The sequence below is a fragment of the Colletotrichum graminicola genome (assembly GCF_000149035.1).
Source record: "Colletotrichum graminicola M1.001 genomic scaffold supercont1.9, whole genome shotgun sequence".
Classification (NCBI taxonomy): domain Eukaryota; kingdom Fungi; phylum Ascomycota; class Sordariomycetes; order Glomerellales; family Glomerellaceae; genus Colletotrichum; species Colletotrichum graminicola.
The window spans coordinates 867,068-880,160 of record NW_007361013.1 but is presented as its reverse complement, the minus strand read 5'-3'; the positions used below and the strand labels follow the sequence as shown (position 1 = coordinate 880,160).

General features: G+C 54.6%; 7 protein-coding genes across 7 annotated transcripts; 2 read left to right on the top strand and 5 right to left on the bottom strand.

The window, feature by feature from the left end:
• Window positions 1-138: 138 nt before the first annotated feature.
• GLRG_03240 (ABC1 family protein) lies at window positions 139-2,364 on the bottom strand (the record flags this gene model as incomplete). The annotated part of the gene is made up of 1 exon (XM_008093925.1): window positions 139-2,364. One exon carries the CDS (start codon window positions 2,362-2,364, stop codon window positions 139-141), a length of 2,226 nt encoding a protein of 741 aa, XP_008092116.1.
• A 503-nt stretch (window positions 2,365-2,867) lies between these two features.
• On the bottom strand, window positions 2,868-4,193 carry GLRG_03239 (nuclear protein Es2; the record flags this gene model as incomplete). Its single annotated transcript, XM_008093924.1, has 1 exon — window positions 2,868-4,193. One exon carries the CDS (start codon window positions 4,191-4,193, stop codon window positions 2,868-2,870), a length of 1,326 nt encoding a protein of 441 aa, XP_008092115.1.
• A 798-nt stretch (window positions 4,194-4,991) lies between these two features.
• On the top strand, window positions 4,992-6,799 carry GLRG_03238 (uncharacterized protein; the record flags this gene model as incomplete). Its single annotated transcript, XM_008093923.1, has 7 exons — window positions 4,992-5,141; window positions 5,221-5,301; window positions 5,363-5,798; window positions 5,852-6,095; window positions 6,152-6,513; window positions 6,565-6,689; window positions 6,761-6,799. The coding sequence occupies 7 exons, from the start codon at window positions 4,992-4,994 to the stop codon at window positions 6,797-6,799; spliced, it is 1,437 nt and encodes a 478-aa protein (XP_008092114.1).
• A 258-nt stretch (window positions 6,800-7,057) lies between these two features.
• GLRG_03237 (uncharacterized protein) lies at window positions 7,058-7,504 on the bottom strand (the record flags this gene model as incomplete). The annotated part of the gene is made up of 1 exon (XM_008093922.1): window positions 7,058-7,504. The coding sequence occupies one exon, from the start codon at window positions 7,502-7,504 to the stop codon at window positions 7,058-7,060; it is 447 nt and encodes a 148-aa protein (XP_008092113.1).
• Window positions 7,505-7,986: 482 nt separating this feature from the next.
• On the top strand, window positions 7,987-8,547 carry GLRG_03236 (transcription elongation protein Spt4; the record flags this gene model as incomplete). Its single annotated transcript, XM_008093921.1, has 3 exons — window positions 7,987-8,070; window positions 8,165-8,418; window positions 8,514-8,547. The coding sequence occupies 3 exons, from the start codon at window positions 7,987-7,989 to the stop codon at window positions 8,545-8,547; spliced, it is 372 nt and encodes a 123-aa protein (XP_008092112.1).
• Window positions 8,548-8,807: 260 nt separating this feature from the next.
• GLRG_03235 (uncharacterized protein) lies at window positions 8,808-9,821 on the bottom strand (the record flags this gene model as incomplete). Its single annotated transcript, XM_008093920.1, has 1 exon — window positions 8,808-9,821. One exon carries the CDS (start codon window positions 9,819-9,821, stop codon window positions 8,808-8,810), a length of 1,014 nt encoding a protein of 337 aa, XP_008092111.1.
• A 718-nt stretch (window positions 9,822-10,539) lies between these two features.
• Window positions 10,540-12,361, bottom strand: GLRG_03234 (aspartate kinase; the record flags this gene model as incomplete). The annotated part of the gene is made up of 6 exons (XM_008093919.1): window positions 10,540-10,637; window positions 10,687-11,605; window positions 11,663-11,987; window positions 12,044-12,124; window positions 12,182-12,201; window positions 12,272-12,361. 6 exons carry the CDS (start codon window positions 12,359-12,361, stop codon window positions 10,540-10,542), a joined length of 1,533 nt encoding a protein of 510 aa, XP_008092110.1.
• Window positions 12,362-13,093: the final 732 nt, after the last annotated feature.

Here is a 13,093-nt window from a genome sequence, read left to right as displayed (position 1 = left end):
ACATGATTCCCCAGGCCTCGGACTTGACATCTTTTATCTATAATTCCTGTGATGTGGCAGGGTCTACACCTGTTGGTCGTACAGCTATGATACAAAATGGTACAGAGTGGTATCGGAGAGGCGGCCCCTGGTACTGCGTTAAACAGTGTACCCTTTCTTCCTCAAACTCTCCGCAAACATCTCGCGGCATCTAACCCTGCTTCCAAGCTTTGCACAGAGCAAAAAGGCACCGCTCAGCTTGCGGTGCAAGCTGTAGGTCTCCTCTGGCGGCGGCGCAAGTCTCTCGTGCAGCATGACGGGGATGAGAGCTTTGACCCGCTCGGTGATGGTCTGGTCATGGAAGTCATAAACCTCAGGGGCCGAGTCGAGAAAGGGCTCCGCCAGGGTGAGCACCGACTTGACATGCGCATCCACCATGGTCCTGCTCTCGTGGCCGGTGAGGTACCCCAACTTCTCCGAGAGCTGCTTCACACCCTCGCGGTCCGTCTTCGAGGCCGCTGCGAGCAGCTCAACGTATTGCGTAACGAACTCGTCGGGGTACTCCCTCGAGGCGCCAAAGTCGAGCAGCTCGAGCCTGTTGGTCGCCGCGTTGTAGAGGAAGTTGGTCCAGTTGGGGTCCGTCTGCATGAATTTGAACTCGGTGATCTCCCGCAGGCAAAGGCGTAGGATCTGCGTGCCAATCCAGTCCTTCTGCTCTTGGGTAAACGACTTTACCCGAGTGACGCCGACGCCCTTCATCCAGTCCATTGTTAGGACGTTCTTGCCACAGGCCTGGAGGTGTACATTGGGCACGAGGAACGTATCGGGCTCGTCGGCGAGCAGCTCCTTGTAGCGGACCAGACACTGGGCCTCGCGCTCGTAGTCGCATTCCCAGCCGAGTTCGAGCCGCGCGTTGTCGATGGTCTTGTTCAGATACAAGCCCTTGGGGAGAAGCTTGGTCGCTGTCAGGAGGATGCTGAGGTTGTCGAGATCCGAGTTGATGGAGTCGGCGACACCCGGGAACTGGATCTTGACGGCAACCTTACGACCGCCATCTTTGAGCGTGGCTCGGTGGACCTGGCCGATGGATGCGGCGGCGACGGGCTTCTCCTCGAACTCTTCGAAGAGATCGCGCCATTCCGGACCCAGGTTTGCCGCCATGACCTTATCCCTCTGCCATGCCGGCATGTAGTCGGCGCGGTCCTGCACCCTCTGCAAGACCTCCTGGATCGGTCCGGGAAGCATCTTGGTGTCCTGGAAACTCATCATCTGGCCCATCTTCAAGGCGGCGCCGCGCATTCTCGAGAGCTTTGCAACGAGTCTCTCCATATTGCCAGCGCTGAGCAACACGGAACCTTCGCCCTTACCGCCGAACGCCCTGCCGATGCTTTCGGTGATGGCACCCCCCATCATGCCCGCTGCTAGGCCGCCGTAGTTCCAAAGCCTGCTCAAACGGGTAGCCGGCACTTTTGATTCTCGGAGGACGTATGCTGGTGGGGCTGGCTGGTCAGCCACGGCTTCCAGAACAGCCTCAATCGACGGCTCGTCTTTCGAAACCGGTTGAGCAGACGTTGGGACAGGCACCCCGGCTTCTTGGGATTCCGAAGTAATCGGCTTGGCTTTACTGACGGTGCCATTTTTTACCACGCGGGGTTCGGGGGCTTCCTGAGTAGACTTTGGGTTGGTCTCTGGCGAAGACGTAGCCCTCTGGCTATCCTTCACCGATCTGGAGAAATCAACAAATTCTGGCAGACCAACGGGCTTAAGCTTCTTCCGGTTCCCAAAAGTAACCTTCGCCTGGTCTTCATCCTTACCCAGCAGCTTAGCTGCACGGGAGCTATGGAAGATATTGACGTTGACACCTGGTGGAAGGTCGTCGAGGTCCTCGGATACAGGGGCGCCGTATGAGGCTGTCGGCCCCGTGCTTGCAGGAGTTGCTGCGGAGGCCTTGGCATCTATCTCCTTTGCCTCCAATGGCGACGCATCTGACCAGGGAAATCCAGAAGGGCTCGATTGCCTTAACTGGGAGAGAACGGATCCAGAGTTTGGTCGAATTCCGGATGCATTTCTGATATTAGGGGGCTGAAAGTTGCTTGGAGCTGTGTGTGGGATGTGAGTGGCTTGAGGGGTAGCCTCATTTTGAGAGGGAAACACTTCTGTTATAGCCTGTGTTTGGGATTTCACGTCCTCGGGCGTGGTCGCTGTTGTCTGTATTGTGGCGTTGTCTCGTGTATGCTGAGGCGCCGTCGGGGATTTGCGCGTCAAGCTTGACGCCTTTGTGAAGCTCTCAAGCTGTCGACCTCTCAGCGCGACATGCTTGGATGCCACGGAGCGCGATGCGCTGAGTACCGCTGCCAAATCGACAGCGAAGTCGGCAAATCTCATCGGGACGAAACAATTTCCGCTCACTCCGAGCGCCTGTCGTAGATAGTCACCCCCCAAAATTCCGGGTCGTCTCACGTTATTCAGGAACGTCCGGGATCTTTAAGTCGAGTTCGTCATGGAGGGAAAATTGAGTGGATGCTATATGCATCTAGAGATGACAATAGCTCGACGAGCTTTTTATATGCATATTTGTCGATGACTAGGATTATGCGCTAAGCGAATCTGGGGCCGTATCCCTTACCACAATGGTCATATAAGTCACATGCCGAGTTCATACACTAGTAGTTCGGGGTTTACAGCCTTCCACTTTGACTGATTACAAGTAGCTACTAATCTTAGGTGGAAGACCGGATTTACCATCACTCTCCGAACTGATGTTGTGAAGTGGGAAGCGTTTGAATTTAAGTTAAGCAGTCTAAAGACTTCTTCTATTGAAGCGGTATCCTTGGTCTATTTGTGACTCCGCGTCCGTCATTATTCATTACAGATGATTCTATTAGCAACTATTCCCGCCTCACTGAGGACCCGCCTTTCAGAAGTGAGCCCCTTGCCCTCATGGGCGTTGTCTTTGAAGAAGAGTGACTTGGGCTCCCAGGTCTTGGACTGCCAATCTTGCTCCACAATCGTTGAGCGGCCGGAGTAAGGCCATTCGAGACTCGTGGACTGGACGGAAATTTAGGCACTGGTGTTCTCTCCAGCTTTCCGGTCAGCCCATTTTTTGCAGACTCTCGTTTGGACTGCGCTGCCCGCTCAACCAGCCGGTGGTGCAAGCTCTCTCTCTTCCTCTGGTCTTGCAACTTGAAAGGGTTCGGCGTGGCATCGCCCGGGCCTAGACGGATTACGGGAGCTGGCAGAACCTCTTCATCGTCCTCGTCATCAACGAACGCATATCCGTTCACCCTAGGTGTTTCTCCTCCACCCAGGGCGCTCGAAGCCTGGTCCTCTTTCCGCGTTTTGCCAGCTATCGCATCTCTGACGGCGGTCATGGTTGGAGATGGCGGTCGCTCGACGATCACTGGCTGTGGTATCCTCGTGTTTTGGTAGTTGATCGATTTCGGTGCCATCCTCGACTGGGCTTGGGCCTTCTGAGCTGGGCTTTCGTAGACGTCCTCAACACCGTCCGGCCCAAACATTAGATTGTTTTTCGGGTTCGCGTTCCAAGTATCAGGTCGCGCTGGACGGTCATCAGCATTCTTGATGGCCAGTCTATCCCGCTTCCACCCATCATCGGCCAAGCTCCTTGTTTCCAACAACTTTGCTTCCACCTCGGCCTGTTTTATCATCTGCTTGGACGGCAGCTTGTTTCCCCGCCATATCCACGCGTATTTCTCCGCCTTTTTCTGGGTTTGCTTGTCCATAAGCTTGTAAAAGCTCTCGTTATCCTCGCTTGTGTAGGTGGCTTGGAAATTGGCTAGGCTCATATTGGTGTCCACGGCTGGTTTTGGCGCTTCAGCAACTGTCGATACAACTGACAATGGCGTGTCTGCACCGTATGCTGAGGGTGTGCGTCCTCCATGTTCGAGAGGCATCGGTCTTTTCAGCCTTTGCCTCCCTGGAGTCATCACGCGCTGTAGTCGCTGCCCAGCGTTGGATATCCATGCCTTGTCTTTGGATTCGAGGGCGTCGAGGTACTCTTGCTGTGTCTCGGCCTCCAGAAGCCCGGGAAAGAAATCGCGTGCGATGATCTGCGAGAGGGCATCGGTATATGTGTCTTCGTCTATGACCTTTTTTGGGCGCTTGATCTTTTTTACAGGCGGCGGTGCCGGCATCAGTTCGGTGTCGGTCCGCTTGCGCACGAGCGCATTCGATGCGCGGTCTTGCGACTCCATCATTGGAATCCAGAGGGGTTTGAGAAATAACAATGCCGGTTTGTTGCTTTTAAACGCGTGGTGGGTGTGCCTTTACGGCCATGTGTCGGGTTCCGCGCTGAGGGCACGCAGGTCGAGGAAGATGAATTGAGGCCAATCTCGAAATCCGGGTTGCGCTCCCGTTCGTTGCGAAATGACGTTCCGATAAGCGATAAGAACCCGTGCGGCAGGACTAATATGCGACTACCGAGGCGTATTGTTGCTCGGTACGACCGGAAAGCTTTCCCCGGCAGTGCAGTGTGTCTCTTATGTCATGCTCGTGCTTGTTAGTGGCGTGTAGATGCTCCAAAGAAGGAAATGGAGAGAGGGCCCAGGCCGTTGTGTGACCCTTTCAGTGTCCCTGCTGGGCTCCAGAAGTGGCAATTGAGTGCCCACCACACCGTAACGCATCTGTACCGTGCGACGGCACTGTCTTCCAGCTGGGCTAGCCAGTTAGCTCCGAGGAGGGTTCAAGGGCCGAACCGTCGCGAAAGGACCTGGAAGCTTTCTGGGCTTGAACCCCCAGGCCCAGATCCTCCGACATTCGAAGTGCTTCTGCCGCATGCTGTACAAATTTTGCTGATTCCACCCTTCTTTTCCCGTCCCATTTTGCACCTCGGGTTTGTTTTTTGGACGCCTCACCCAAGTTTCGCGCCAGAAGCAGGACACAGTTCGTGTGCCAAAGAGATAGGATAGGTCCTCTCTCCCCCTCCATCGTCTGCCTGCGATAACCTACCCCACACTTTGATCTTGCAAAAGAAGACAGCCGCCGCTTCCACCATGTCTACGCCGGAAGAGCGGGCAGTAGCCTTTAAAAATGATGGCAACAAAGCTTTTGCTGCCCATGATTGGCCGACTGCTATCGAGTTGTATACCAAGGCCATTGAGCTGAACGATAAGGAGCCGACTTTCTACACCAACCGCGCTCAGGTCCGTCACCTCATCCTCCTGCGCCGAAGCGAAGCTGTTGAGTTGCCCGCGTGACTAACCAGACTTCCAATCCGAGTAGGCAAACATCAAAGCTGAGGCATACGGCTATGCTATTGCGGATTGCACCAAGGCGATCGAGCTGAACCCCAAGTTTGTGAAGGTGGGTAGTGTCGAATGAGGCCCGGAGCCTGGCCTAAGTGCTGACGTCGATGCGAACATAGGCCTATTTCCGCCGAGGGCTTGCCCAAACTGCTTGCCTCAGACCCAAAGATGCCGTCGCGGACTTCAAGGAGTGCTTACGACTCGACCCGAACAACAAGGATGCTAAGTTGAAGCTGGATGAATGCAAAAAGATTGTGCGCAAGTTGGATTTCTTCGCTGCCATCGAGGTCGGCGATGAGCCCTCGGCCGCTGAAGGCCTCGATCTCAGCGCCATCACCGTCGAGGAGGACTACGACGGTGTTAGATTGGGAGAGGAGATGACTCAGGAGTTCATCGACGACATGACGGAGCGATTCAAGACCGGCAAGAAAATCCACAAGAAATATGTCTACCAGATCATCCTGGCTGTCAAGAAGCTTGTCTATGACGAACCGACGATGGTAGAGATGGAGATCCCCGAGGGTACCCAGCTCACCGTCTGCGGTGACACACACGGTAGGCTAAGTGCGGTGAGGTTTGACTAAGGAAGGTACTGACATACAACGCAGGCCAGTACTTCGATCTGATGGAGCTGTTCCGTCTCAACGGAACGCCCAATGACAAGCATTATTACTTATTCAACGGTGACTTCGTCGATCGTGGATCATGGTCCACTGAGATCGCCCTGTTGCTTTACGCCTACAAGTGGCTGCGTCCCAAGGCCTTCTTCCTCAACCGTGGAAACCATGAGACCGACGACATGAACCGTGTCTACGGTTTTGAGGGCGAGTGCAAGGCTAAGTACAACGAGAGGTACGCCAACGAACCGGTTGCTCGTGAAACTATACCTACTAACTGTCGAAATGCAGAATCTTCAAGCTCTTCTCCGAGAGTTTCTCGGCCCTTCCTCTTGCGACTCTGATCGGCACCAAGTACCTTGTGCTGCACGGTGGCCTGTTCTCAGACGACAAGGTTACTTTGGACGACATCCGAAAGCTCGACAGACACGCCCAGCGCCAGCCTGGCCAGGCCGGTCTTATGATGGAGATGCTGTGGACGGACCCCCAGGATGAGCCCGGCCGCGGCCCGAGCAAGCGTGGCGTTGGCATGCAGTTCGGCCCCGATGTCACCAAGAAGTTCTGCGAGAACAACGGTCTCGAGGCCGTCATTCGCAGTCACGAAGTTCGCATGGATGGCTACGAGGTGCAGCACGACGGACGTTGCATCACTGGTGAGTTTAGTCCTCCTTGGATTGCTTTACGCCCGAGATTAACTCCCGTAGTCTTCTCCGCACCCAGATACTGCGACTCCACCGAGAACAGGGGAGCGTACATCAACATCGGCCCCGACTACGAGTTGAAGTTCAAGCAGTTCGACGCTGTTCCTCACCCGGACATCAAACCCATGGTAAGGCTTGGCCCATCCTCTCCCTTTTTTCGTTGACCTGACGCCAACGCTGACGCTTTCCACCTCCCCAGGCTTATGCCCAGAGTTCTCTCATGTCGTCTCTGATGTAAGTTGACGAGTACCGCGGACTCGTCATCCCGGGGATATGAAGTGATAAATTTTGCATCCGCAAGCATACACGGTGCATACGTTCGGCGCATATACGGGGGGCTAGGTCGCAGCGTGGGTTTGGCCATGCGGATAATTTGGAGTTCTTCATTCCTGGCGGACCGTTCAACCATAACCCCCGGCTCTAGAATAAGATGATGTTTGGGTGTCTGGCCAAATCCCGTTCTTCCGCAGATTCCGAGAAATGACAAACCCCCTGTTCACGGAGACCAGAGCTTGTCCTGGCCTTCGGCGCCGGCCATGGCGCCCAGGTAGTCCGAGCACTGCTTCACCTGGAGCACGCGCCGGCCCCCCTGCTCCGTGACGCCGGCCCACGCCGTGATGGCGGCGGCGAAGGGGCTAAGGTCCGGACGGGGCACGCGCAGCCAACACTGGTTGCCGTCAACCTTGAGGATGTCGACGGGGATGGCGGAGCCCGTGGCGCCGAGGAACTGGCGTAGAGCGGCGGTGCAGTATGAGCGCACTTGAATGTTATCCAAGCCCTCCGCTGCCTCGTGTAGTTGCGGAGAGTCGACAACAAGCTCGAGCCGGACGTATGAGTAGGGAGGGGTCTTTATGGTACATGTAAGGAGCTCGTGGGACCTTTGGCCTGTTCCTCGAGGGGCGCTGGAGGATGCTTCTCCTGTGGACGAGTTTTGCATCGTCATGGTGGGTATGAGGTGGTCCTTGGGTAACCGTGGGGTTTTTGTCGTTATCGTTTTATACTTTGTATTCCGCTTGATGAGAATGAATGATATTCCTTCCCGAAACGCCGTTGATTTTGAAAAGTAGGTTTCAAATTAAGTTGAGTCAGTGGGCGGGCGAGTCAATGAATGAGTGAGTGAGTGGCATGTAATGTGATTCGAGCGCGACTGAAGAGCTCTCCTCTGGTGGAGTGCACCCAACGTCCCGATAATTGCATATATCGTCCAAAGCCAACTATCCGTGAGTACAAACTGTAAGCTTCCCACCCGGAGCTACGCTACTTTCGATCTTGAGCTGCAACGTCCACCCAGTCTCTCTCACACGGCAGCCTCACAAAACGAAATCTCGACGACAACGAAGGGACGCGATTGTTCCCCGTAGACGCCCCCGACGGCCGACCCATCACACGAGATACCCTCCATTCCCCCAAATCGATTGGAGGAAAATGTCGGCTGATAACTTCGTCGCCCCCGGCCAGCAGCGCTACCTTCGCGCCTGCATGGTCTGCTCCATCGTCATGACCTACGCTGTACGCCCCCCCCTTCCCCTTCCAATCCCCGGATAAAGAGAGAGGGGAAATCGCCCGCGGTGGTGAATGAGACGGCTGACACCCGTGCGAATAGCGCTTCCGCGACGAGGGCTGCCCCAACTGCGAAGAGTTCCTGCACATGGCCGGCTCCCAGGACCAGATTGAGAGCTGCACCTCGCAGGTCTTCGAGGGCCTTATCACCCTCGCGAATCCGAAGCGGTCCTGGGTCGCCAAGTGGCAGCGCCTCGACGGCTACGTCCGCGGCGTCTACGCCATCAAGGTTTCGGGCCAGCTGCCCGACGAGATTCGCAACACGCTCGAGGAGGAGTATAGGATACACTATATCCCGTAGGTGCCCCCCTGGCCGTGTTTCTTATGCTTCGCGGCTTCGCGAGTAGCGCGCACTAGTGGAACTGGGACAAGTCTTGCTGACTGTATCGCAGGCGCGACGGGACGGAGACGGAAGTCGACAATTAAGGGTCTAGGAAGACAAACGGGCTATGCTTTACGTATCGGCGTTCAGGGGTGTTAAAGAAAGGCTGGTCATGGAGTCGGGGAAGACTTCTCTCTTCACATGGAATCAAATCGGTTCTCGATGGTATCTATTAACAAGACAAAAAAAGATTGTGTACCCAATACCCATGCTGACCGCCCATTATTCTTTGTTGCATGAATGATGCACCTTGTTCCCCAGACGCCGTTTGTTGTTTGCCTCGTATCGGGACCAGGCAACAAAATCACTGCTGGTCCATCTTCTGCTTCTTGAACGAAACCCCTCCAAACCCAGACCCCCCTCTTGGCCGCTTCTTCTCTTGCCTCTCCATGTCTTCCTTCATAATCCTTTCGGCTTCGCTCATCTTCTTGGGCTGCTCGATAGTCGTCTTCTTGCCGCCGCCAGAAAGGGCATTCTTCTTGGCCTGGGCGAAGACGTTCTTCGTCTGCGGTTTCGCCGTCATCTTGAGCGACAGGCCACCACCGAGCGACGGCTTCTCGGGCTGTTTGTCGGCAGGTTTATCGTCCTTCTTTTCTGCCACGTCTACTGGCGCTGTCATCGAGGCCTCGGATTCGGCAGACATTGAAGGCTCCTTCGGCGCAGCCGTAGGCTTGGCCCCAAAGGACAGAGAAATCTTCTCTCCCTCGGCCCTCCGCAGTCCCCTCTCCCTCTCTTCTTCGTTATCCGCCCTTTCCCCCCTCGCCTCGGCCGCCTTCTGTGCCCTCTTGATTTGTTCCCGGATCATCATCTGCTCAACCTCCTCGTTCCCCCGATCCTGCGCCTCTTTTCTCCTCAACGCCTCCTGCCTCTTGAGCGCCTCGGGCGAATTGTCGATCCACGAGATGTGAATACCCTTTTCGTTCTCCTCGACACGGCAGATGCCCTCACGACCCAGGTGCTTCGCGAACTCGGTCAGACTGGGCCATTTCGTCGCGTTCATGTGCACGTGCTCCTTGTTGGCGATGTACTCCTGGTAAAAGTGGTTTATCTGCACCTGCTTCTCGCCGTGACCCGTGCGGAGCAGCTGAGTGAAGTCGCGAAGGAACTGGTTGCTGTACTCATTGAGGAACTTTTTCGGGTCCTCGCCCACGACGAGCATTTGCCGCACGTGCGACTCGGACTGCGTGTGCATCTTGAAGCCGTTCTCATCGCGGCACTGCTTCTCGCAAACCTGGCAGTACCATCGCAACCGCTGCAGGCCTTTGCTCTTGAGCTTGTTGTTCAGGTACCTCGTTGAGCCGACTTCTGCTTTTGGCATGGTGGGCGATTTGCTTGAGTAGTGTGTCGATGTTGTGTTCGCTCGGTTCGGTTGGGAGAGAGAGGAAGGCTTGTAAGTGTGCGTTGATGGGATTCGAAGATCGGATGTTGACGATGAGAAACCGTTCTGGCGGATCTGATGTAGTTAAGGTGGTCATCGCACAGCAGCAATGAAGACCACACGCGCTTTGTTGGGTGGATCCTTCAAGGCACGTTTATCTTATCAATACTGCAGGGGTATGGCGTGGCGGGGCAAGTCCGTGTGCGATTGCGGCGCGAAACACTGTATCCCACCTTGCCGACGTCGGCCGGCTGGTAAATATTTACGTCCTACCTGGTTACTACGGCAGTAGTTTGATCAGTCGTCCGGCGTGCGAATGGCTTCAACAACGACCACCATTGCCACGCTCTCTTCGAATCGACACAGGTTTTATTGAATTTTTTCTCCCTCTGGGATAACCCACAATGCATTCGACTCCATCAATTTGACATAAGCGTCAGCTAGAACAAAGAATTCAAATTACTCTATCCATGCTCTCCGACCCTTTTTATTTGTCCATTCCATATGCAATCTCATGCTCCATTTTTGAAATGACCATGCGAGTAAAAGGGGGAAAAAAAAGATATAAATGCTCTATTCCAAAAACAGGTCTCGCTCTATACAAGACACCAGATAAACAAACACCAACCACACAGCTGCAGAACAACGCCCTCCTCGTCTAGTCGAGGAAGGTGAACAGATTCGTGTGCAGGATGTTCATGGCCCGGGTGGCGTCGCGTGCGTCGATAACACAAGATATGTTGATCTCACTAGCACCTATGGCAAAGTCAGACATACAACTCTCATAATCTTGCGGCCAACTTACCTTGTGAAATCATCTCCATGTTGACGTTGTGCTCTCCCAGGGTAGAGAACATGCGTCCAGCAATACCAATCATGTTCTTCATCTCTGCACCGACCAGACTCAAAATAGCCATATCGTGCAGCACGCTGACGTCGCCACACTCCTCCAGCTCGAGCCGAGCCTTATCGAAGCTGCCGCTCTCCGAATTGCCGGTGTGGATAGCCATGGACACATGAACCTCACTCGTGGAGATGAGGTCGACCGAGACCTGGTTGTTGTCGAGAATGGAGAACAATTTGGCGAAGAAGCCGTGAGAGATAGATCGCTTGTTGGAGTGCACATTGATGACAGAGATCTTGTCTTTTATCGTGACAGCCGTCGGCCGCTTAGGCTTCTGGGTCATGGAGCGATCCGAGGGCTTTGAACGCTGGATCTGGTGGCCAGCGGTGAGGACAGGGTCGGGAACAACGATAGTGCCCACTCCCCTGGGGTTCTTGACGTTCTTGATACGAATAGGGATAGGGGGTGAAGCGTGGATAACCTGGTCCATAGTCAAGTGGTGGATAACCTCGGAACCGTAGAAAGTCAACTCTGCCGCCTCGGACGGTGTGATGGAGTGCAGCAAGCGTGCTGTAGGGACTTTGGTAGGGTCTGCGGTAAAGATGCCGTCGACTTCCTTCCACACTTGGAGCTCGTCAGCCTTAAGGCCGACTGCGCACAGCGCCGCGCAGAGGTCGGTGTAGCCTCGACCGATGTCACCATCAATTAGACTCCCGGGCACGTTTCCAAAGAAGCCAGTGACCACAGGGACCCGATCCTCGCAAGCCATGATCTTTTTCCGCAGCACGGCAGTAGCATCTTGGTAGAAACTTTGGTCCAAATGGCCAGTGGCATCATAATGGAACGCGTCACTCAGATCCACATATTCCGCAGCGACACCCTAACAGCTGGTTAGTCTCAACTATCAAGATACGGGAGTGAGATACCGGTTGCGTACGAGATCTTTCAGCAACGCGGCCATAAATCTGCAGCTGAGCTTCTCGCCAAAGCTGATGCAGCGGTCCTTGGATCTTGAGTTGACTTCGAGGTTAAATCTTCGCGCCGCTACAATGTACTCGACCAGCTCCTGGCACTCATCGCGGATCTCCTGTTCCAGAGACGCCTGCAGCTCCGGGTTGCTCAGAAAGGTCTTGACTGCTGAAACATGGTCCTTGCAGATGTCGTCAATGAGGCCCTTGGCCTGGTCCATGAGTTCATTCTGCAACTCTTCGGCGCTCGTGGGCGCGGCAATTCCCCTGAGCTTGTTGAAAACACCCAGCAACCTATCTCGAGCGGTCAGTCCGGGTGTCGGGGTCTAATGCGCTGCTGGGTGACTCACCGGCTGGTGGTGCCCTCGACCTTGTTACCCGTGCTTCTTGCTGAGCACACGACGACGACATTGTTCTTTGACAGACTTGCCCTATCACGCAGAAAGTTCAGTGGGGCCTCATTCTCGCTCACGAGGCTCTATCCTTACCGGACAATATCCACTGCAATCTGTAATGCAAATGTCCTCGGTCAATCTCATGCAGCAGTGACGACAACTTTTGAGTAGTGGCGGACGAACCTTGTCAGGAAACTTTCCCACGCTTGTGCCGCCGAATTTTTGCACGACCCAGCCGTTGCTGGAAGTGTTCCCTACTGTTTGACTATTCATGGCGTCTCAATGATTGTGCACGAAACGGAAAGCGGCTCGTTTTGGGTATGAGTGAGTGTATGAATCTACCGTACTGGAGCGGATACACCGGGAAGCGGGGCACTGTGTTCGAGAGGTGCGGGAAAAAGAAAAAAAAAAGAAGGGAAGAAAAGAAAGACGGCAACGGTTAGACTGGGTCGTCAACCCACGACCAAAATGTCCAATGTAGTATGCGCAGCGCGGGTAAGGTGAAAACGTAATTTGAAGGTAGGAGACAGTATGTTTGTATGACTGGTATAGTTAGGAAGTGAGAGGAGAACGGGCTCGAATATGGTGAAATCGCTGTCTCCAAGATGGTTATGGTGGGGTGGATTAGCCTAGAATTGAGGTGGTGAGATGGGGCGAAGGTGGGATGTATGGAGCGACGAAATCGGCGATGTTTATGCAGGATATGCAGACACCGAAATTTGCGCTTCCGGAATATCGGAGGCGGGCCGGAGTCTCGTTCGAATGCCGGTTCCATGCTGCTGCACGAACACACACCCAATGACCATCGCATATTGGTCAGGTTCCAATGAGACACCTCCAAGTACCCTGCCCTGCGGCTTGTCGAGCACTGAATGACCTACCTAGGTACTTCGTAGGCTGCCCGTACCTACCTACCTGTAACAAGTTGCTTGCCTGACTCATACGAACCCTTCAATGGACCGAGCGACTTTTCTACTCAGATCGATCCTGATCTCTAGATATTGC